Genomic DNA, 25,758 nt, shown 5'->3' on the forward strand with positions numbered 1-25,758 from the left:
TTTCAGGGGTAACAGTGTTACAGCCAATGTCCAATAAAATTGAAGTAACTGGTGACTTTCGGCATAGTGGTGAGTAGATAATGAGTGAATGGTCATTTGTGGGTGAACTATCCCTTTGAGATATAAAAGCTGTTTGTAGATCAGTCCTTACTTTAAGTTTGAAGTAGAAGAACTTGGAGACTGTCCTCTCTCAATTCTACCATGCACTTTTAGTTGAATAATATAACCCCAACCTTAAGCCTGAGTTGGTTATGAGATAATTCTCACATGAATTGGTCCATAACAAGTTTGCATTCAGAAGGCATTGACAGTGTGAGATTGACCAGAAGTGGCACTGGACACCTAAAACATCAAATATCATGTCATGTGCACCTCTATCTTTTTAGGTTTTGTAACAACAGCTTCGAACTTTTGTAGCAAACTGAACCAAGACAATACAGCTATGGCACAGTTTTGGATCAATACTGGCACCAGATACAGTCACGCAAACCCAGAGTCCTTGGATGCCTCCCAAAATGTGACTTTGTGCTAAGCGTGTGTGGTTTTCCCTTGCTGGGGAATGAAATATTAAGTCCTTACTGAGGACACTAAGGGACGATTAAATGAATGGACAGCTGTTCTGACGCCTCGCTTGAGGCTGAGAGCTTAAAATACTTGCAGTGTGATAACAGCCTCATGCTGCTCCAACCAATGTTAGACCTTCCTGGACCCTTCTGCATCGTCGCTGCTGCTACAACCACTTATGCTAGTTGGAGAAAAACAGGAGTCACAAACCAACACTGTCATACAATCTGTTCGGCCACACCAAGACGTCATCCTCTTTCATGCTCCATTGGACTGCATGTGTCATCCACAAGTATACAAGACTGGGATTTTTTTTTGCCTCATGCACAGACATTTACTGAGCAATGTGTTTGGAGCGAGATGTGCCAAAGAGTGTGTTCAGTACTTGAGGGAGCTAATTCAGATGTATAAATCATGAAGAGGGTCTGTGTCATCATTTTCCTTTTCCTGAGTACACCCCACCAACCCCTACTCTCTCTCTATCATCATCCATCCCCCAGTCTCCTCTCTTCCTCCCTCCCCATTTCACTCGGTCGCACGGACACGATGGAGCTGAAAATACTTCCCTGAACTTGGCACTGGGGAAGGCAGCAGGAGACAGGCCTTGTCAGTGGAGGGTGAAAAGGAAGAGAAAGAAGGGTTAGGGGGGATCTATATGTCACTGATAAAGAGAGTGCATCTTCCTCTCCCCCCGTCGCCGTCCCTGTCGAGTGACCCGCCCTGCTGCAGTCATCTTCCCCACGTCATAGAAACTCACACACTCTCTCACCCTTTATTTCCATTCCTGTCACTCTCCTTCCTTTCATGTTTCCATCGGAACAGTGGATCATTGTCCCTGTCCCTTTTGCTGTTGGTTTCTTATTTTAGGATAACACAAGTGGTTACATAAGAACAAGAATACTAATAATAGATGCCCTTATTGTTTTACATGAGGAAATATTGTGTGTCTGTTTCACACTCCCCACTATTTAACAATGATAGGTTATTGCTTGTAGGTCGGTGGATTTGTTTACAAAAATACAAAATGATAAAAAAAAAAAAAAAATCGTGCTTTTCATCTTCTTCCGTTTCATCCTGGTCCAATTCATTAGCTAAATCCTCAGGCATGAGTGAAGGTGGTGACAAAAAACAGAGAGCAGGCTGTCATCATAACTTTCCACAAACTAAAACCAAGACGGCCTGAGACAAAATTGTAAATTGTAAAGTTTCAGCTTTATTAAAAACATGACTCAAGTTATGTCATTAACACAGTGTCGACAGTCAGCCTGTTTCCCTCTTTTCATTGGTCATTGAGAGTCTAGTGGTAGCACATGACACTCATGGAAACAGATGATTATGTCATTCACATAGAAACTGACTGCATTTGAAAACTTCCAGACTTGTAGCATAATGCGAAAGCTCAGGTCATGTAACATAACACTAAAGCTACTTTCAGACATGCTCTGAACTGTGGATAATCTTCTGATATTCTCCGGAGGTACTGTATGTGAGGTTGCAGATGTCCAAGTGGGAGCCTCTGGACTCTCTCTGGAGTTTTTTGTGCCAGACCTTTAGGAAAAACTCAACAGAATTAGCCCATATGAGAAAACAAATCCTCCGCAGGATTGTTGATATCAAACATGCAACAAACGATAAAATGAAATGTACAAAAGGAATATAAATATCTCAAGTTGAAAAAGCGGAGCCATACACATCCCAGACACAGACTAAGACATCAGGAGAGCTTTTGGTAATATGAGCCAATGCTGGTGTTGTGCTGTAAACAAAAACCATGTGAGGTCCGGAGTAAAATTAATGTGTTATGTCCTGCCTCTGCCTGCTGAGCCTCCCCTCACCTGAACACTGGAGATTTCTGTGTTGTTGTGAACATGTCTGAGCCGAGAATCTCCTGCTGCGTTGATCATGTGTAAAAGGCAAACTGGACCCAATTCTGCGGACAACTTCCAGAGTTCATGTCTGAAAACGGCTTAATACATCATTTTGCTCCACATCTTGCTTTTGTCCACCATGAATACAACAATAATTCACATGACCATTTCCTCTGAGGTCAGTGGGAACTAAATGACACAGCCACACATAAAACTTTTGTACTATTTAATCAATGCCTGTTTTTGTTGGATCCACATCGTTCTCCCTCTAAAAGAATCATTTAAAGAGTAAACAGAGTTTCTGGCTTGAAGCCTCAGCTGTGTTTCAAATCACTGGTAATTTCTGTTTGGAGCAAACATTGTTAGTGAATCATTTCCTTGTGTCAACATTTGTGCTTGGAGATGTGATGTTGTAGGTGTCCAGTGCCATTATGTGTGTCAATAGGGGGACATTGAAAAGGGCAGGCACAATGCAAATGTTATCACTAGCATCAACCTTAAGTCTGTGAAACAGTAGCACTTGGGTCTGCTCCAGAAACTCATAGTTTACAGTGAAACACAAAGTGCTGTGTAGATCATGTTGTATTGATCTGAACATTGTGTCCTGTCCACTCTCATGCAGAGAAAGAGACGTTCCTGGAGCCGTTTGTGCTGAAGGACCTGCTGCCGTCCGCACTGGGAAGTTACTATCGCTACACCGGCTCGTTGACCACTCCGCCCTGCAGTAAGGTGGTGGAGTGGATCATTTTCAGCAGACCTATCTACGTCTCATACAAACAGGTAAGACACACATATAACGCATCAAACAGGTGGAGATTACATGTGTGGGTTGTTTTGGTGGAAAAGCTTGGAAGTCAAGAATAGTATCCGAAGATCACAAGTAAAAAAAATGTATCATGCTGGGATCTAAGTTTATAATCCTGAAATAACAATAATTTAAACTATGATATGAAATTGAACGTGTATAATTATTTCAGGATAACAGCCTCTTCAATATGAGAATGTCTCGGAGAAGTCACTGCAGCTAATTGCTCTAAGTATGAAACAGATAAATTGTCTTCTAAATAAATGGGCCTTCGAGTTCATATCCTTTTCTAGTGTTTACTACAGCCCATGAACTTTCCCTCCACACGTTTTTAGCCATATGACTTGAGGTCTGTCTTCTCCCTGAACCCTGTGGTATTTTGAGGATGTGTACCATTGAGTTCAGACTTTGTTCTCACGCCATGTACTGCATGAGTGTTCTTTTGAAAGAGGATGGAGTCAACTACTTTCAGGCATCATTATACAGGTATGCCTTTTACTTGCACAGACTGCAGAAAAACATAGACTTAGCTTGGAACTCATCGGTTTCTGAAAGGATGTTTGTTTTATGAGCACATATCGGTCTTTTGTGGTGCTTCATCTCAAGGTACTTGGATCAGAATTGCCTTGAGGCGTGATCAAACTGAGAGTACATACAGTCAGGTCAATCTAGCAATAGCATGCCCCTAAAAAAACAGCCACCTCTCAAAGTGTCAACTGTCTTTATATCCTGTTCTCTTGGTCCTTACCACAACCTGGACTTGTGGAAATACTGTACTAGTGGAGTGTGTTTTCTCAACCTTACTGGGCTCTTTGCTTGACTTGTGACTGGAGATGTTGATTGCAGCTTACTTTCTGAAACTGTCTAAGTGTGCTATGATCAGTGTTATTTTTTACACCAACTTTATAGAATGTGTTTTTCTTTCACATCTCATATATACTCATTTATTAGATTTACTTGATGATATTTTCTTATACATTTCATGTCGGCTATTTCAAAGGTCTGTTAAGCAATCGACACTCAGACCAAAGTTCACAACTTTTCTAAATAAAAGCTCTATAATCCTTTGTATAAAGCATTGCAGCAACAAAACCAACTCAGACCAAAGTTCACAATTTTTCTAAATAAAAGCTCTATAATCCTTTGTATAAAGCATTGCAGCAACAAAACCAACTTGATTTTTTTTCTATTAAGATGTACGAATATCCATATATATTATATAATTCATATAACGTTGGACAAGTGCAAAACTCGGCAGTGTTTGTTTCGGTCTTTCAGTTTATTGAGAGTCTAAACAGATCTGACAGTTGCCCCTGTTTACTTTTCATGTGATGACCCAGAGTCACTGGCAGGATGACAGGGCTGTGTGCACATTCTGCCAGCTGACATCAGGCTGCTGTCCTCTCCTGTCCATCACTGCACCTCAATGTTGTGTTTAACTTCTACTGTGTACACATCCATACAGCTATTGCAGTTTTTTTTCAGGATGTAGCAGCAGCAGAAGGTCTATTGACTATTCTCTGGTATTTTCTAATGATAAAATAACAACTTTGGTCTAATTATATAGTTATTGTTCAATCTATTGAGACTTTGTCAAAATGTATGCATATTTCCTGTTAAATAGTGAAAAACAGGGATAAGAGTCGTCATTACTAGGAAAGCAGCTCCAGTGTGTTCAGTAGTTGTTAATAAGGGTCTGTGGGGAAATATTTTTTTCCCCCCATCTTTCTTCCCAAGTTCAGAGAACATTTGGCAGACTCGTCCCCTAATGAGACCAAACGAGCTCCAAAAGAGCTCCACACGAGCTCCACTGCTGCTCAAGCAGCAGCAGTGGAGCAAACTAAATGTGGATGAAATATTGGCTTCTCTGCCTTGAAGTGAGGAGAACAGGTCAGTGTATAGCCAGCAGTGGGGGGACATTACAAAGACGGAGGCGATGAGGAAGATTGATACGGAGGGAGGTAGTGGCAGGAATCCAAAGAAATGGTGATGCTCTTTAGCCAAACTTCTTTAACTGGCAAATAATACAAATACCAACATCCTGGCATCCTGAAATAACATATTTGGTCGAACACAATTGAAAACCCGATGATTATCAATTTGATGTGAAAAAGAGAAGGTGCATATCTTCACATCAGAGAAGATACCACCAAGTTCATTCATCTTCTGTCATGATTTTAGTGTCACAAAAAATATGATCAAATTGGACTGAAGCTATTTGGTTTCAATCTGTACAGAAGCTGCAGTATTGGTTGGCTGCTAAGAGCAGTTTTTTTACTCGTGTATTAAAGAAATGTGAATCGATGAGTTGGATCTCATCCATACTTGTATCTTTTATGGATGCACTGCAGCCAGGTTGCTAACAAAATGTCGTTGGTAGATATCATCAATCTTAATCCAAATCAAAATGTTTCTATAATAACATTGGAGAGATTGATTCTTAACCCAGGTGAAAAAGCGAGGAGAGCATCAAACCAGTTTGAATCAGTGAAGAATTTAAAAGATGTAGGCTGTAATTCAGAGTTCCGCTCAGCACAGTCTAAACCTACACCTCCTCAACTGCTTCCCCTCCTCCGGCTTAACAGCAGAGGAAATACATTTTTGTATGTGCTACTTTCTGGCTGCTGAGAATAATACATCTATCCATGTAAGCAGTGTCTCTGTTTAGTGTCTGCAATTTGTTTTGTTCTTTTGAATAACCTTTAAGTCTACTCCCAGCTCACATGCTTGAGCTCGGGCTGACACGATCAACAATGAGTGTGTCAGTTCCTGCCCCTGAATTGGCACAAGAATTGTGGTGTTTGGCTTTGTCATTACTCATCACATGACCACAGGTGTAAAGGTCGGGAATTCTGGGTTAGCCAAAAGTTAAAAAAAGGGGGGAGCATATCCTGTCCTCTGAACTATATCCTAACTTCAGGACCTGAAGCGGCTATAACCAATATTTCAGATTCTGTTTACATAAATTGCTATAAGTCTTGATGACCACTCAAGGCGCTTGAAAGTAGGGGATAGCGGGGTAATGTGAGACATTTTTTACATTTGCTCCCCTCTAGGTGAGCTAAAATGATATATCAGTAAAATTTACCCATTTCCCATTAATTCAGGATGCTTCCTAGCAATGGAAATGATTAGAATGTCTTCAGGACAAAGGGCAGTGAAAATATGATAATTTTTTTTTAAAGGTGTCTTGTGTCTCACTTTACCCCAGCTAAGGGGTAAAGTGAGACAGACCAGAGAAATCAAGGGGGTAAAGGGATCCACTTACATTTTCCACTTTAAAACTACCATAACATCACATGTTGTAATAGTTAAAATCCTGACAGCTAGATTGACAACCACACATTCCAAAACTAATATCGGACTACTAACAGAATCATGGGGATTGGTCAATTGAGCACATTTATGATTATTATGATTCATGTGATCTTTTGCACACCCTAGCTTACCTGCACATTGTTTCTCTGTCCAATTGGCAGGGACAGGGATATTGTTTTTCTCTGCGTATTCAAATGCCAGTTCACAGCACTTAACTGGAGAAAGGCCATGGAACTGGTCAGCTAGTTGATTCAAGTGTTTGGCAAGCTCCTCCTCCATCTCATCTGTGAATATTCTCTTTGCCTCAGCTACTGCACCCCAGGCTACTGATTTTACTTCCCCTTTCTCTTTTTTCTTTATGAATCTTTTGAGGGTTGTCTTATCAATATTTCTATCCCTTCCAGCTTTTCTTAAGGACTTCTTTCCTTGCATGACCTAAGCGGCTGCACTCTCCATCTCTGCGAGGGGAGTTTGGCCCCAGGTTGTCTTCCTGGTGTAGTTTCTTAGCATGATGGCTTTTCTACAATGTTTATGACATTAAAAATAAAACATATGTTATGTAATATTACACTAAAATATGTTTAAGACTAAACTAACTTGTGCTTCATGGTGGGGTAAAGTGAGACAGTGTCTCACTTTACCCCACAACCACCATTTTAGAAAAAACAACATCTCTTAGCAATTCAGGCTAATCTTCAGCTAGCATCAATCACATGGTTTTATATGTTGGAATTCATCAACATGTATGATATAAGTTTTTCTACCTGAATCAATTTGTTATGACACAACAGTTGATTAAGTTCAAAGCAAGAAAATTTACTTTTATATGCAAAATAAATGTTTGTGAAAAAACATACTTACCACAGCACCAGCAACAAATTCGCCTTCATGGCAAGGGGGAATGGGAGGGGCTTGAAGACATAATGGTCTTATGACCACAAATGTTATTGTGTACCGTTGCCTAGATACAAGGGGTCTCTCACATAACCCAATGTCTCACATTACCCCGCTCTCCCCTACAGTGTTTTTGTCAGTTACCCAATCACACACATTAATACAGTGTATTTATGGGCAGCAATTTAATTTTTCACCAGGCGCAATTTGGGGTTCAACATCTTGCCCAAGGAGTTGATAAAGACTGGGATCGAACCATTGGTTACATTGGTTAAAGGACGAACCCTCAGTCACAGCTGCCCAAAAACCCAGTTAACTCCACAGATACACTGGAAGCTATATATTTTACCATAAAAGCTCTGCCATGATAAATACTTAGATGTCATTCCAACTCTACCATTAAAACCTATAATATAGTTTTAACCTAATTTCAACAGCAGTGCGTCGCATGTGTTAAAGGCAAAGTATACAAAAAGCAATACTTCAAAGTCAGTAAATAGAAGTTATGCAAAAAAAACAACAGAATATTAAAATGGGAAAATTAATCAAATAAGTGTCATCAAAAAAGCCAGTGACAGTGACATCACTCATCCTTCCTGTTCTTTGGCTGCTGATTTCGGACCATTTGTCAATCCGTCTAAACAACAGCCTCTATTGAAGTCCTTTGTTTTCTCCCCTTCTTTTTTAGCTATCCAGCTCTCCTGAGAAAGATACAAGGCAGAGGTTGGAAGGATAATTAACACTGATGGTGACTGTAGTTATTGTCTATTTCTGCCTCTCTGTGTTTGATTTCTCTCTCTCCTCTTTTTGTCAGCCTTTTGTTTTGGATGATAGTTGAAGTAGGTCAGCAGGAGAGACAGCAGTTGCTTTGGGCCTGCTTTTAAAGTGGATCGATGCTCAGGTTCTTGCACAACAGCTCACCTTAAATGCCTTCCTTTCAAACAGACATGTACACATGCCACGCTTGTATTTGTCTACCTGGCGTAAGGGTATGTGTGTGTGTGGGAGAGAGGGAAGCTGCGTCTCAGATGTTTGCAACCTTAGATGGCTTTTGCTATGTAGGTCTCACATCGCAGTTACTCTAAATATTAGCTGCGAGGAGGGAATTGCTAGTGAGTTATGTCTCTGTGCAGCAATTCCAAGGGTACTATATGTGTTTTGTTTTTTTTATGGTTTTCCACCTGGCTAAGGCGGCCTGTGCGAAGATTCAAATAGTATTGTTAGCTTGTAGAAAGCTCTTCAAGAATCACTGGTGTGGTGACAGTTTCAATAATCCTACCAACGCAAGATTGTTTGCTTGGGCTGTATTAATGCTCTGTACTTTAGGCTCTTGTCCTTTTCATCAGTAAGGTTTTCCACCATCCCCACCTGTCTGCTGGGATTCTGATCCCTCCTGACCGCAGCAATGACGTATGAATCTTTCTGTCTGGGCCAAGCTACTGTGACATCAGCATATTAAATATGTATCTGAGGAAATGCAAACAGTTACTCTTTTCTTAATTTACAAGTTACAGACGGAGAACAAGTCTTATTTACTGCTTCGAAAAATAAAAACGAAAAAAATGAAAAGCTTTAGCTTGAGGCAGTAGAAACTCAGTGTGGAGAAAAACATTGTGGATTCTGTCCCCGTTTCTCTGATTGAGGATGTTGTTCCCCATAGCAACAGATACACGCTGCCTAGAATGGCCTATACTGCCACAGGAATATTGCTCTGCTGTGACTGAGACTTTGTGCTCTGATAGTATAGTGATTTCAGCTCAGGTTTGCGGGATGTGGAGGTTTGAGATACATAATGGACTGGTATGGGGCTGCACTGTGATGTGTGTACCAGTACTGTCCAAGCGGATCCAGGAGCTGAAGAAGGGCTGAAGGCTCTAAACCTCATGCACTACTGCAGTCCACTGTAAGGGGAGTAACACACATACACACACACACACACACACACATAAATTATGTCTTTGTCGCAAGTCAAGAATTAACGTTCATGACATGCAATCAAACTTCACCAATTTCACAGAAAATATGCTCTTGATCTTACACATGTAGAGGAACTAAGGATTTTCACACTTCAACAATCGGGTTTTGCAAACCTTTTAGAAAATCACACTAGTCCAGTCCTTTTAATACACCCATGCTTCTGCTGCTTTGGAACTGCAGGAATTTAGGCCCAGGAACCAAACTGCACTGCCCCTAGATCAACTGATTCCACCTTCAATTAAAATAAACAACAAATGCTTACAAAGGCATGTGAATGAATATAACTTGCAACTTGAATAAATATGTTTTAAAGGGCCCATATTGTTTAAAATACATTTTTCTGGGCTTTTACTATCTTTAATTCCTTGAAGGGGTCAGTAGGGACCCTCAAAGTCCACTCCGCAGACTTTTTCACTCAGTCCATTCTGAGAAATATGTTGTAGAAACGTCTTGTTTCGTACTTCCTCCCCTGTATGAGTCACATGGGTTCGCACTTGTCTCTCTGCCCCACCCAGGCGGTACCAGTCCCGCCTCTGTACCCACCAACCCCGCTCCACACCACCACCCCTCCACACCGAACACGACACCAAGCAGACATGTTGCTGAGCTAGCAGCTTGTTAGCTACCACAGGCTAACCACAACAAACCACACTGAAGAAACACTGCAGTGTGGAGGGATGCAAGGAAGAGAATGTGTCCGTGCACATTCCTCCTAAGAATGTTACTGTTCGAGACCCACCGTTACGCTTTATTTCTTCTGACGTGCCGTGTCAGTGTGCTCAGTGCAGAGTAACATTACTCTGTTGTGAAACTCCGTACTGTAACTCTGGACTTACTCCTACATTGCCAACTCTGTCCTGCTAAATCTTGAACAAACATGTGGACGGTGTGCTTACCATTCAGAAACCTCCTGTTGTAACTGACTGTAAATATGTGGCTGGTCTTCTATAGCTGCAAACATAACAACGTGACTTTCAGTTTACCAGAGGTCGCCAATGCACCAGAATGAGACCGGTGATAGGCCTGTTCGCGTGTCACTCAAAGTGAAGTCAGCCAATAAGAGGAGTGGATCAAGAGGCCGGTGAAAACAGCCTGTCCTGTCTGCAGCTCCAGAGAGAGCCATAAGAGAGGACATGGAAATACATATTGCTGCAGTTTTTCCAACTTTAAACCACTGATATATCATCTTAGAGTTACCAAGACCAAAAACTTAATACCAGAAAGGTGTAAAATATAGGGACTTTAAAATTAAAAGGTAAAGCAGCAGTTCATAACAAAGCCATAGCTGGAACACAAAGAGATAAGCTAAAGAGTCATGCCTGGATCTATATTTATTTTTATTATTTTTTTCAGTGTGTCCTCCATTCTCAATTCTTTGTCCAGTCTAAACCCTGAGGGTTTACTAAGACTTGGTAAACAGTGGAATCAGACTCTTATTAATCCCTTGCTTTGACGCTCACATTTGACTTCCATCATCACAAAGTCACCCCTAAAACTGGTCACCAAAGCTAGCAGGCTGATGTTTTATGGGCGTTGTACATTTGTTTTGCAGCAGCTTGGGGGGTTTGGGATTTGGGTTTGGGTTTGCTGCAATCACATTCGGCTCGGGAAAAAAAGCTAATTTCCTCAACAACTATTATTTTTCTCAGCAGTAGGTGGGGATGTTTTACAGATTATCCATGTGTGACTTTGCTCGAGAAGATATCTCATCACCTACTGTCTTAACATTACGTACGGATATGCATGGTATCCAGAGGATTTCTAACTGTGTTTGAATCAGAATAAGGTTTTCCACTTTGATACACTATTGGAGCGACTTGGCAATGAAACTAATTGATAAAATGTGTCTTCTCATAGAGACTCTATTTACTGCCATCACTAGAAACACGACTCCTTAGCAGTACTATAGGTCAGAAATAATGCAGCATATCTCCGAGTCCTACTTACAGAAATAAATCAAGGGCGGTCAACTGATAATTTATTGTCGGGCTCAGGATAGACACTTCGTTTTGCTGTGGTGTGGTTTCTGTTTTGTATGTGTTTGTCATACAGCCCAGAGAGTTGCAGGAGAATTTGCTGTCCTCAGATAGTTCCTCACTGCGATTTTTACCTTAATAAAACTGAATCTTCGTCTCAGCCCCTTCCCCCCAGCTCTGCCTTTCTCACAAGCTGTTTGTCTGAGTGCAGTGATTCCAAACACATTGTACAGAGTATCCATCTGCCAACACAGGCAGAGAGATGACACTTCAATCACACAGTGCAAACCATGTCTGCTCGCCCGTCTTGCCACACAGCATGTGTTTGACAAATGGCAACAGGAAGAGGCCAACTTCAACATCAAACCAAAGCAGTACAAAATGTTCACAGCTTGATAGCATGGCAGCTAAATTAAGATTAAAACAATTTTGGCAAAAACTGTTCCAATGCATCAGAGAAAAACTTTCACAAGTAACAATATCTACAGTATTTCATCTAAAAAAAATATGTTTGTATGTAGGAATTTAACAATCTCAGACCTACTTCCTGGTTTATCAAACAAAACCAAGGATTCATTTGATAGTCCAGCCAGGTGCTGAAAGCTATGTTCGGAGATACGAATGTGAACTGGCTTTAGTCTGTATATGGCAGCTACATTTGGCAAGGATTTGGAGGTTGCATCTGAGAACGAGCTTTTTCAGTTATTCATCATTCACCATGGTGTGAGTTTGGCACCTCCCTTTACCCACTCTGGACTGCCGGTGGGACAAGCCTTTTTGGCTACCTTAGCAAGAGCTCTTTCAGATACAGTTTATGCAAATAACAACAGTACTCTATTTTAATGTGTTCATCACAACACTTACTATTTCAAGGACTTGGCCAACTCAAACACTACATTAGTAGGGCTCTTTGGTCTGTGGCCCACAAGATACCACAAGGTAGAGCATGAATATTCAATCAGAACTCTACAACTGAAATTATCCCCTGGGACAGCCCTTCACAGAAGCAGGCCACAAGGATGCTCATTCACTTAAAGTTCACCTATTTGAAGTAATCTCCAAACATGTGAGATGAGAGGGTCATTTTTATCGTTGATGGTTGACAGACTCAAACAACTCCTCTGGTGGGAGAAATTATTCATTGAAATCCGGATTCATGGATATGTGATCATTTGAGATGTTGATGTTCAGAATTATTTGAACATGTAATATCAATCTGTTATAAGATATGTCTTTGGATAACTGAAACAATTGTATTGGTCTATTTTACTTTTAAGTTTCTTGGTTTTTATTTGTGTATCTTTGTTTGTCTGAGCTAAGACCATTTTATGACATATTTTAAAAGATGTCACTACAATATTGTCCACCAAAAATCAACTTGACAGATTTGAGAGTCTAATCTGAGCAGTGACTCCCAGGAGTTCTGATTTTTACATTACTATTTGTTTACTGATAACTTTACTGCCCAGCTCTCTCCCGCTTTCACAGCCTCTATGCTAAGATATTCTAATCATATCTTGGCTCTCCCTCCATATCCAACCTGCAGACATGGGATTGGTATGAATCCTTTCATTTAAATCTTGGCAAGTTTAAGAATGAGCATATTTCTGGAGGTGTCAAACTATTCCCCCTAGAAAAAATAATACAAACCCACGTTATGGATATTTTAAATCAAACTAATGATGGACAGGTCTAATTTCCTTTAGCTTCGAACAAATTCAACTTTAACAACATTATTTCAAAGGTGTCATGGTAGTATTTTGCACTCAATTTATTAATTGTTCATATTTTTCGCTGACACATGGATACATTGTTTACCCAATATGTTCCTCATATTCTGGTATTATTAGTAATTTATTCCCAGTATTCTTCTATATGATAAGCCTTTGTTTTGCTGCAGCAGTGACCCAGTTTTCTCATGGGTATCATTAAAATGTCATCCTCAACTTGTATTTCAGTTATATATCTGCATTGCATTCTCATATTGTGTTTTTTGAGGGGATAGTAAGAATGGCTTCTTCTGCGAGAGGGATGGAAAAATCACCAACTCAAAGTCATCAGGAGTGACTCTGAGTTGGTGAGTTGTGTCTGGAAGTAACTCTTCTTTACTTTTCTTCCTCCATTTCTCTGTCTCTCTCCCTGCCGGCACCAGTTGGAAGCTTTCTACTCGATCTTCACCACGGAGCAGCAGGACCACGTTAAGTCAGTGGAGTATCTGCGCAGTAACTTCAGGCCCATCCATAGCTTGGATAATCGCCACGTCTTCAAGTCAGCAGTCAAAGATGCCTGGCTACCTGACCTGACTGACAGCGCCAGTGGACCATACGGTACAGAGGCTTCCAAAGGTAGGGCGGTTGAGTTTTGATTATTTAGGAACAATAACTCTTTGTATATATTCCCATAAAAATAACAAAAGCACATTCTATACCTGGTCTATACCAGGAGCCTGCATGACACCAAGCGTCATCTAAAAGCGATTTAATATCCTCAAGGTTCAACCATATGTCCTTGGTCTGATTGATTTGATCTTGTGTTCTTAAAGAAAGAACATGTGTATAAGCATAGACTCTTATTTTTACAAGAAGAAAAAGGTGCAGATGTTGTACTGCTGCATGTAGACGCTCTCCAATTGCTTCATGTAAGCACTTTCTGCCCACTGATTTATATAGCATCATTAAAGGCCCTCTTCTCGCTAAACTGGTCCAATATTCTCACATTATTCCTGGATGGTGACATTTCTTAATGCTAATAAATGAGGGATATTCATTCTTGCTCACATGCCCAGAGGAAACCAATTGTCTTCTCTATATGTGTGTGTGTGTGTGTGTGTGTGTGTGTGTGTGTGTGTGTGTGTGTGTGTGTGTGTGTGTGTGTGTGTGTGTGTGTGTGTGTGTGTGTGTGTGTGTGTGTGTGTGTGTGTGTTGTGTGTGTGTGTGCATGCGTGTGGTCTGGGCTAGTTCTCTGTCATTTCACCAGCGAGCTGGGTAACTCCCCTAGCGTAAGGCAGTGGGAGGAACACCAGCCGTCCTCCCACTCCTGCCTCATTACCACTCAAACAACACCACACATTTTGCAGTTTGTGTGTGTGTGTGTGCTCGCGCATGTCTCTTAGTGTATTTACAATTTCTCGTGTGTGGCCTGGCATCTGTGCTATGTCAACTGTCCTAGCAGGGTTTGTCCCCTGCCTTAGTTCAGGTACACTTCCATATGGTCTACTACAAGAGAGGTGCATCACACACCTACACAACCTACTCACCTGTATGTACTGTATATGTGTCCTGGCACTGTGTAGTGCATGCTCCTATAGTTTGCCCTTGAGCGCAGCAGTGGGACATTTGCTGTAAGCAGATCTTTAAGGCCGGCAGAGGAAACATAGAAGAGGAGGAGGGTGAAGGACAGCAGGGGAAAATGCGCAAAGAGGAGAATGGGTGCAGAAAACAATAAAGACAAACAGACACACAGAGAAACAGAGCACATGCCTACTACAGATCTTGTTCTTAATGCTGCCATCCTACCTGAGTGAGTTAGAGAAGGAAATTAAATCATGTACACCTCTCTAATTCTGGACCTCACAACATACAACCACACAACACACAAGTGATATACGAGATTGGAAACCTGAACAAAACCTATACAGCCGCTCAACCACATGAGTCATTTTCCTTCCAGTCCCCCCTCCCTGTGCTAATTTATTCCATTTAGCTGTGGCTCAGCCTAGATCACCTTCCTTCTGCGACTGATTGTTTCCAATCAGCCAGTATAGTGCATTTACTTTTGGGTGTATGAATGAATGGCAGCCTCACATTTAGAGAGCCAGGATGATGGATAGATGCTTGGAGTCAGAAAACACAGCGGAATAGTGTTTGATCGTATTGGAGCTACACCCCCACATTTTTCAAACCGAGTTACATCCAGTACACTTTGATTAATAAAATGATCAATATCCCTTTCATCTCTCAAGTCCAGTGACCTGACCCATACCCAGTGGTGGGAAGTTAAGTCGATTTTTCACATATCTTTACTTTACTTGAGTATTTATTTTCCTGACGACTTTTTACTTTTACGCGTTACATTTGAAGCCAAATATCTGTACTTTCTACTTCTTAAATTCTCAAAACTGGCTCGTTACTTGAGCAGCGGAGGTTGGCCTACCACACTTTTACCAGCTTTTTAGTGTATGAGAAGATCTTGAGACATTTTCCATGATATTCACCAATGCTTTATTATAATGTAATTGTACAATGTAACCCAAATTTAAACCATAATCTCTGCCGTCCTTCTTATTCTGCTGTGATCACAGCCACAAGGTCCATTGTGTAGGATTTAGGAGGATCTATGTCTCAGAAATGGAATATAATATTCATAATGATGTTTGCATTAGTGTTAACACAAAACTAAGCACCACTTTGTTTTTTCACCTTAGAATTAGCCCATTATGTTTTCACCTTTCTATGTTACCTGAAGGCTAACATAGATTTTCCTACATGCTTTGAAATATGAAAGTGAGGAGTGTTCTGTGTTATAATCTGCAGCCTCACCACTATAGGCCAATAAATGCTCTTTGCCTTTAAAACCCCTTAATCCCAGCAAGGTCTTTCATTTTTAGGGCCTGAACAGTTTGTGCAAAATTAAGCTCATAACATGCTGGTCCTGTCTCTGTACTGGACAAAGATTGTAATCTTTCAACTCCAGATCAGAGAGCAAACAAACATTTCCAAGTTTTCAGCCCATTCGTTTTAAAATAGATTATAACACATCAGACAAATTCAAGGTCAAAGGGTGATACAAGATAATGATAGGGTTTATGTGGGATTTAGAACAAGAAATCGTAAGAAAGCCAAAAAGACCTTGGCTGACAAAATTTAGCAAAGGAATTTCTGCCTTTTGACATTTGCTCCAAAAGAGTCTTAGAATACCCTTCACTCTGGGAAGAAACATTTTTGTAAACCTATGAGTAGTATTGAAAAAGCCAAGCTAAGCTAGACTCTGCCCCTTCCTAAGTTCCTGAATCACTATCTGACATTGGCACTTCCATTATATGCTATTAACAGGGAGAAACTTTTGAGACAATTGTTTCCGCGGTAACCAAGAACCGTTATTTCTTTTGTAAAATAAAATTATAATGACATACACTCACGTGTCTGATGTAGATAGTCCCACTTGTTAAATAACAAGTGGGACTATTTGCAGTCTGACAATTTTTAAGTGTCGATGTTTCAGTGAAAGCTTTGTTAGTGAATGAAGTAAATAATGATGCATTAACTACAACTGAGAAAATAATAGGGAGAGGAGGACAAGTTATGTTCATAATATATATGTAAAGTAATGTTGTTAATAATGAAGTTTAACCTCATGATATGTTTGTACTTGCCTTGCAACATCTATTGTTAAGTGATACTGTGAATCAACAAGCATTATGTGTTCTCAGTATGATCACAAAAGCTACATGGATGCATTCTACAACCTGCAGCCCTTGTGTGCAACAATGCATTGTTACAGAACCTGTTGTCTTTGGTTCTGTTCTACTTAATGAGATTCCAATCAAGATTCAAAGAACATACTGTATACGGAGATACAGCCTATTGGTATACACATACTGTATATCACAGAACCTTAGAGTCCATTCATAGGTGAATAGTTGCTATGTAGAAAACGTCAGCCATGCCACATCCATCCATTCATCCATTCATCCAAGGTACCCAAGAGTTTGTGCTATTGTCGTGGCTGTCATTACTAGGTAACCAAACTGCTGGTCCAATTAGTAATTAGTCGCAACATAGGGGTTCAAAGATCTCACAGGCATAATATTTCTTAATCAAATTCTGTGATTTGGCATCACAGTTTCTTACAAATGGGTCAAATATAAATCTAATTTGACTTTTAAATGTTTTAATTAAGCTCTTTTGTGTAGTTTAAAATTGTTAAAATGACTTTACTAAAAGAATAACTGCAATCAGAATGAGCTTTTTCTTTTCTCTGAACATGATTTTGTGCACATGCTCTATTAGTTTAGATATTCAGTTGCTGAATGAGGTCCCTGAATAACATAGAATGCATCAATAACTATTTCACTAAACGATACAAGTACAGTATCAAGTAGTTGGAGCAAAGCAAATGAGAAGTGCCACTCAATTTACAGTCCTTTTTTAAATTAAGAAGCTGGCAGTTTTAAAACAATGACAGAGTTGATGATGTGTAGCACACAGATGAGCTGTGCTCTGCAAAGGAAAAATACGAACGCAAGCACTGAAGGGTTTGGCTTTTGATAAACTCTATAAACATTTAACTGCACTCGACTAGTAATAGTCTAAAGCAGGATTTGCCACCATCCCTTGGTACAGATACTATTCTTACATTTCTAGTTCCAGCGAATCCTTCCCAGTACAAAACCTTGCAGATGATCAAGACAAATTCATAGATCAACCTTGATCAACATGCTGCATGGCCGGTGGCGTCCTTTACGGCTGCTTTTGGACTTTTGGAGTTATTAGAGAGAGAAAGAGAGAGTGGTCCTCTGTGGGCTTTATGTGTGTCAGGCACCCCCTAGACTCCATCACTCACTGCCATCTGGGGTTCTCCCCTGTGTGTGCGTGTATGTGTGTGTGTGAAATGGCCGCTTATCTTTGATGAAAGCTGTAAGAGGATCTGTTCATCACCCAGCCAAACACACTGGGCTACAAAACCCTTTCAGCTGAGTTACACTCAGGGAATATTAGAAGTCGTTTAAAGTGTCCCATTGGCCCGTTGTAGCAATTCTGCTACAGCAGGAGTGTGTGCAAGGAGACACATGCACAGCCGAAGACACACACACACACACACACACACATGCATACGTATAGTTCATGTGGCGAAAGAATCATGGACAAGACAAGCTTTATCAAAGAGTCTGTCAAGATTAATGAAATTATGGTGGAAGCCATAGATACACTCAGGGGTGTTATGGGGGGTAAACCCATGTAAACACTGTTTACGTAGCTTTTAAAATACAAAATGCCATTTATACACCAAGTCGGTAAACACCGTTTACTGGTAAACACCGTTTACCGACTTCATATTGTCAGAATTTAAAAAATTCAAGTAAAATACAACACCATTTAATTCTGAGCATTAAATTACAGTTCAAAGTATAAGCTCATCTTACCCCTCCCCTTCTGAGAGTTGAATTGTTTTAAAAGACTACAATGAAAGAGGACAGATTTGTAGCCAAGCTATCAAGGAAGGTAACGTTAACTGGAATAGCATTTGAAATTCAGCATCATTTTAATAATACCACTGTGTATGTAAAATTGTGTATTAGGTCTTGATGGTTACAAATCCTTTGTATATTATATGTAAAATACTAGGATATACAACAAGGTGTGCGGGCGTTCTGTGGTTTCAGAGGGGAGAGAGGCTTGTCCACTCACCAGACTGCATTATGAAGTGTCCTTGGGTGAGATACTGAACCCCACAATGGTTCCCCGATGACAGAATGTGATTGGTACTGACAGTGTAAATGTGGCCTGTATTGTAAAGCCCCACCTCTTCTTCTTTGTTCTCTTATGCACCAGCACAACACTTGTGTTGCTGATTGGCTAGATTGCTGTTGTATGACTTGGTTCAAGCCACGTTGTTTGTGTCTTATTTATAGAGGCCCACCGCTGTGTAGGAACCTCTGGATTCTTCTAAACATACACACAGAACAGACAAATTGGCTAAATTTGACTAAATGTTTATCTGTTTGATGTAAAATCGATGACAAGAGTGACCAACATAATATGTCTTACTGATGCTCATGCGAATACGATTAATAAGTGTTAACATGTTGACTGACAGTTAGTAAAGGCCTCTGTATGCTTCTCCGTGTCCGTCAAAACGTAGAAGCATACATAGGCCTTTACACCAGTCAGTTTATGTGCTAGCCTCACTCAAACAGTTTTGGATTTATAGGGTATTTCACATATTTTTGTTTTGCATCTATGGTGAAGGGTTCGCTTTGAGTTCATTACCGTGCCATTATCCTGTCTGTTTTAAATTTGTATTCAGATGAACCATATGACACATACACACATGAACGCACATAAACAAAGGTCCCTGCACTCTGGGCCCAGGGAGATATAATCTATTAAATATGCTTTCCCTGCATTGAGGTTATTCACTGTTTGACTTCTAAATTATGTCTGTGTGTGTTTTACTTGTGTGTGTGTGTGTGTGTGTGTGTGTGTGTGTGTGTGTGTGTCCAATGGCTTTAGTAATGCTAAGCCACAAGGGGCTCAACTGCAGGTTATGAATAGAAAAACTCCACTGCAGCTCTTTATGAGCAAGGTAATCAATTTGGTTCCACAAAGCACGTGAGCTCTATTCTCAATCAACCCATGTTCATCATCGAATTACCTTACACATTTGCATAATATAATACAGTGTTTGGAATAATCATTATGAGCTTTGTTGGATAGTAATACACTTCTCTCTCTTACAGTAAACAGCAAATAGTGTACTGCAACAAATTGCTGTCTAAAATACTGTAAAGTTATACTACAATTACACTGACGAAAGTATGTGGACACAGAACATTCCGCACCACATGTGATTTTTGCAAGTTTATTTCCATCATTACTCTGCTGCTTAAACAGCCTCCACTCTCCTATGAAGACTCTCCACTGGATGATAGAACCTGGCTGCAGGGACTTGCTCCCATCCAGACACAAGAGCATTAGTGAGGTCCAACAGTAACGTTGAGTGATGAAGCCTGACTCACAGTCAGCAATCCATCTCATTCCAAATGTGTTGGATGGTATGAAGGTCTGGATTTAGGTCCGCAGTCAAGTTCCTCCACACCAGAGGTGTAGTGTTATTTGTTAAAGTAACAGGTTGCACCTTTAATGATTGAAGTTTCAATCAAGCAATGAGCCTGAATATCATTATAACAATTCTAACCATTCCTTTTGTTTTTATTGTCTCTCATTCGTCACATATGATTAAGAGATGATTGGATCGTTAAGATCAATGCACATGCATTTCAACCAGATTATGAAAGCGTCATATGTTCTATTTTCTAACTTGAAGAACAGTGGGTGAGCATGTTCCACACCAAACACGAGCTGGCTCTGTGCATGGAAGCATTGTCATGTTGAAACAGGAGACGTTTTACCCAAGCACGTGGCCAGCACGAATAGAGGCCAGTCACCAAAACACTGAGGGTCTGGAGTTATTTTTACGCTAATAGGTTACATGGTAAACAACACTTCATGCAAATGTTTCACTTTGAAAACCTATTAGCAGTAATTCCCTTTTAGCTGCTGAAAGGCTTTTGATGTGAGAACACTGTAAGAAAGTGCTGCGCTTTTTTGATGGCAACCTAACAGCTATTGCAAAATGGCTAAATGTAAGCAAAGCTGTGACTAATATTACGAATGAAAATAGTTTTACTGTTAGAGAAGATAATATAATTAATCTGTGGAACACTGGAGTCATCAGGCCTTCAGGTAAACACGGAGGACGTTTGCACAGCAAACAGCTTCAACAGCAGATTGGAATGGGAACGGATCAGAAAACAGAAAGGGATCTTACTTTATGAAAAAACATACACTATATAGAGGATGAGGAGAGCCTTTGTCTAATGTAAACCTGTTTCTTATGTACGAATTCATGTAAATGATCAGATATTTGAGATATGAAATATAACAGTGTCCCCGTCGCTGAGCAACCTCAGTGGTCAAATAGAGACACCCAGTGGTCAGGAGCTGCCGGTGCAGGGCTCATCCTCTGAATGGAGAGAGTTGTATATTGTTGAATTCATTAAAGAAACATACAATGTTTATGTGTTTACTTTCATACCTCTCACAGCCACATATTAGAAGGCAGAGCAGGTTTTATTAATTTAGCCTGAAGGCGACTATATATGAACCAATGTGGTTTTGGAGCCGAGAGGCAAAATGTGTGTGTGTGTGTGTGTGTGTGTATGTGTATGTGTATGTGTGTGTGTGTGTGTGTGTTTGTGTGTGTGTGTGTGTGTGTGTTTGTGTGTGTGTGTGTGATGCCTGTGCATCATGTGTGCAGCAGTTCTGTGTGCCAGTGTTTTACACATTGTATGTAGGCAGAGGCCAGCTATTCAGATGTGTGTGCACTAGATTGTGTGTTTGTGTGTGTGTGTGTGTGCTGATGACTCAGAGCAATATTAATAACACATCATAAATACAACTCATGCTCGCATAACTCTCTCTCTCCCTCTCTCCGTCTCCCCCTCCTTGAGTGTATTTGAAAGACAAGCTGGGCCGATGTATTTAGCCATTAAATGATCTGTTCTTTTCTCCCTTTAATTATTATTGCTTTATTCTTCCTTCACATTAACCCTTGCTTTTGTGTCTTGCCTCACTTTTTTCCATCTCGTGTTTATCTTTTCTTCCTTTCTTTCTCCTTATTTCCTTATTTTCTCCCTTATCTTCATTGGTTGCATTGACTCTTCCCTTCCTTTTAAATGTCTACCTTACTGCTTTCCTTCCTTTCTGACGTTGCACTTCCCCCCTAAATATCCTCCTTCTTTCAACACCTCCAACCAATTGATCCATGTTCTTTTTTTCCTTTGTTCTTTCTTTGGCTATTGCTTTTCCCCCCACCCTCCCCTCCTCCTCCTCCATCCTCGATCATTTGTCTGCCTTTTCGTTTTCCTCTTCTCTCCTTCCTCTTTTCCCTTCTCTTATCTGACTGCCTTCCCTTCCCCTCGTTTCTTCTTTTCTAAACTTCCCTCCTGCTCATCTTCTTTCTATTTTTCTTGCATCCTTCTCCCAGTCTGCAGCAGCGCTCCCATCAACATGAAGGTGCAGCATGTGAACAGCAGCGCTCTTGTGGTCCGCTGGTCGCGCCCAGAGATCACCTACCATCCGCCCATCCTCCACTTCCTGGTGTCCTACAGCTGGACAACCCACGACGACAGCTACGAGGAGACGCACCTCACAGAACCTAAGCACAAACTGGTGAGATATATTCCTACGATTATTCCCTTACAAGTGACTAAAAAAACACATGACTTGAAAGCATATCGTACATACACTTTAAGACACATCAGGAACAAAACAGGTCGGGGTCAGGTTTCAGGGATCGAAGGTTATAACAGAAAGAATACGTGAGTGGATTTGTCTTGTGTGGTTTTTGTTGCAATGCTGCTTATAAGCTGATGATTCCTTTGAAAAAGCCAGTGCTGACTTACAGTATGCTGCCTTCAGGTGCTCTCATGTTGACTTCTACTTGTTGTTGAGTGATGAGATCTATTGAGGGAAAATAAATCCCACAATACAAACAACCAGCACTTGCTGGACTCTGTATAAATGAGATAAATATGCAAGCTGTGTTTTATTCTATAAATCCTTACCTGACCCAGTGTCCTGCCAAGTGCCTAACAAAACAGAACATTGCATTAATTTCACACTGATTGCAACATTTTTATTTTTTATATTTTATTGTGAGAACCCAGGTAGATCTCACTGTAAATATTAACAACCAAGTAAAAAATCAGGACAGTATCCCCATTTAGTTAGCTGGAGTTTATTGTATGTTAAAATCAGTAAAAAAGGACAAAAAAATAGACAAAATAGCTAAAATCATTTAGTGATTACAGTGTGTTGTGACGAAGAAGTGAAGAGCCTAGTCCTCCCAACCAACCAATGGAGTCTGTGTGGTAACAGAACGTCACACTGCCTAGACTGAAAAAAGCATAAACTGCCAGGGAACACATAGCATTTAGCAAGTCAAATTAGTAGGACCAAAATATATATTTTCTAGGCTGCAGTCACAACAGATGTGTCAGTAACCAAAATAAAAATCGGATAAAATTAACTTGTGTGAATAAACAGCAGCGATCAAATCACCTTTATAAAAGCAAAGATGCCAATACTCCACCCAGTGTCCCCAATGTGTCAGCATCCACAACAGTACAATAACCCAGTTCCATAATGCTGCATCTTTGGTATGGAGCAGCTTCAGCCAGTGTGCAGTCATATGTGTAATACGCCCATTGCTTACTGTGAGTATGTCAAATGTGTAAGACACATTTATCACATTACTTATATACCTGGTAGTTTTTTAATAGTGTAACATATAAGGAAACACACACACATGTCATCTTATTCTGGTGTTTTTCCCTTAGCCTGGTTTGAAAAATACAGATAAAGCTGTGTTCGGATTTTTCTGACTCATCCTTGGACGAAAAAGCAGTCCTGCTCTTAAACTGGATTTCTTCTTCATCCAAAAACGTTAAATGGCAAACTCCCCGGGGTAAATAAATTCATATAGTCTCTTATCATATTGAGAAACTCTACAGCTGTAGTAATTCACCGGCCATACAGAGATGTTCTATATTCACAGAGCTACAATGGTGAAACATCCAGAGCCCTGGATTCTGTTAAGCTAATGTGAGTTTGACATATGCAGTAGAGATCAGTGTCTTTGTTGCAAAAAACTCTCCTTCTGTTTCCCAAGCCAGTGTGTTGCTCAGGCACAGTGGCAGATAGACCCTTGTAGTCTCATGTAGGTTCGTTTGATGGGACGAAGCAAAGCTTTTTTTAACAGCACAAGGAACGTGGACTACTCCAGTGTAGTTTTTGTACAGAGTGTGGACAAGAGGAAAGATTACGGCTACTAACAATTCTTGCAGTGTACATATGATATTAGGATAGTCCTGCAACAAATCCGACATATCCTTATCACACAGCCTTTCCTGGGGAAAGTAGATGGCAGACATTTCAATGAATGATATATTTCCCAAACCACTGAAGAGATTTTATTGGGAAACATAGAAAGGAGGGGCTGAGTTTACAATAACACTTGGAATAACAAATCAAACACTTTATTTGCTTATAAAAGAGTTGGGGATATAAATAAAAGCACGTCTCTAAAAGTAGTTTGTGTCAGTTAACAGATCCTTTCATATGATGTTGAGTTAATCCTGATTTTCTAAGAACCGTTTTATTATTAGATAAAAGTCAAAGTTATGCTTGTTATTGTGTCCTAATCCCTGACTAGAGGTGCTCTTCATGTCTGTATTTGGAAGTTATGCAGGACTCAAAAGACCCAATTTAGTCACAGCAAATTCCCTGATTCCAGATGAGCGTGAAAGCAAATTGCAGTTAGACATTTTTGTCCACTCTTGCTTTAATCCCTCCCACTTCCTTTCTCCTTTCCCTGCTGATGCATTGCCAGCTGAAAATACACCAGCCGCTGCTCTGGCCTACAGCCATCTGATGTTTGGTTAACTTGATTAATGGACTCTGATTTACCCTTATCACTGTGATGCCCTGTACATAACATGGACATATTTAAATCGTGTAGTATATTTCCATCTGTCCAGATGAATTTCTCATTAGACAGTGAAAGTGATATGAATGGAGCCAATGTCAACTTTATTTGCTGTAATTGTAGATCATATTGAGCATTTTACGTACTATCAGATGCAGTTGCTCTGGGGAATGTATATGTGTGTATGTGTGTTTTATTGCAGAGATACAGAGGGTTTTACATCATCAAAACTGTGAGTGTAAGGGCAGTGGAAAATCTAATAACTTATTTTTGAACAGTTTTCGAGCACTAATACAGACACACACACACAGACACACACACACACACACACACACACACACACACACATGCACACACACAGACACAAACCAAGCAATATCCTCCATCATTTCATTACAAATGGTCTCATCAGGGGCCAAAATGAGCTATGAGAGAAGGCTGTGGAGCGGACAGGAGGCTTCATTCCCTTACATTGTGGTCTGCCGGTTAGCTCGCAGAATACTAATGCTAAGCTGGAGGCGATGCAGGGCTGCCAGCATGTGCAAAAAGCATGACCTTGGGCCAGTGATTGTGTGGGAAAACCGAATTTGCTGCACAAAAAGGATCTGAGTGCCCCCTGGCTGTGGAAGTGTGCACAATCTGCTTTCTGAACTGGGAATCTGCCTTGATGAGAGATCGAGGGGAAGAGGTGGGAGGTGTTTTATCCTCTCATCATTAACTCAAGAGACCCCCCCACACACACACACCCCCTTCTTCATCTTTCTCCACATGTCTTCTCTCCCCAGTTCCCTGTTCCCATACACCATTGTTTCCCCCTCCCTCTCTCTGTCAGCCCTTTGATTCTGCTCTTATTCCTCATCCTCCCCTGATGCCTTTATCTAGGTCACAACAGGGACTTAGGGTTAGGCTTTAGGATCCCCAAATTCTACACAGGCATGTCCCCCTTGTCACAATCAATGACCAATCCCCTAGCAATGAAATACTGTGGACTGGACTGGCCCATACCACTTGTGAAAAAGCGGGGAAAGCGAGTAAGGGAAACAACAAATGACTGGAATTAACAGGGCAGAACTGGTATCAGTCGAAG

The 25,758-nt window shown here is 40.6% G+C and overlaps 1 protein-coding gene and 1 long non-coding RNA gene across 3 annotated transcripts in view; one reads left to right on the forward strand and one right to left on the reverse strand.

The window, feature by feature from the left end:
• The window catches only part of LOC128459041 (receptor-type tyrosine-protein phosphatase gamma), a 342,929-nt gene that overhangs the window by 279,137 nt on the left and 38,034 nt on the right, over positions 1-25,758 (forward strand). Inside the window, exons 7-9 of the mRNA XM_053444144.1 lie at positions 3,055-3,212; positions 13,555-13,747; positions 22,170-22,354. Coding sequence (XP_053300119.1) covers positions 3,055-3,212; positions 13,555-13,747; positions 22,170-22,354 — 536 coding nt within the window. The remainder of the gene's footprint in view (positions 1-3,054; positions 3,213-13,554; positions 13,748-22,169; positions 22,355-25,758) is intronic.
• On the reverse strand, positions 1,781-10,420 carry LOC128459050 (uncharacterized). 2 transcript variants are annotated; one of them, XR_008342089.1, is made up of 4 exons: positions 10,323-10,420; positions 9,540-9,658; positions 9,278-9,350; positions 1,781-2,112 (listed from the first exon to the last, which is right to left on the reverse strand). It is a non-coding gene; the product is annotated as an uncharacterized LOC128459050 (long non-coding RNA). The 2 variants fall into 2 exon arrangements; XR_008342087.1 differs by having other exon boundaries at positions 1,781-9,350.

Source organism: Pleuronectes platessa, chromosome 2, assembly GCF_947347685.1.
Source record: "Pleuronectes platessa chromosome 2, fPlePla1.1, whole genome shotgun sequence".
Taxonomy (NCBI): domain Eukaryota; kingdom Metazoa; phylum Chordata; class Actinopteri; order Pleuronectiformes; family Pleuronectidae; genus Pleuronectes; species Pleuronectes platessa.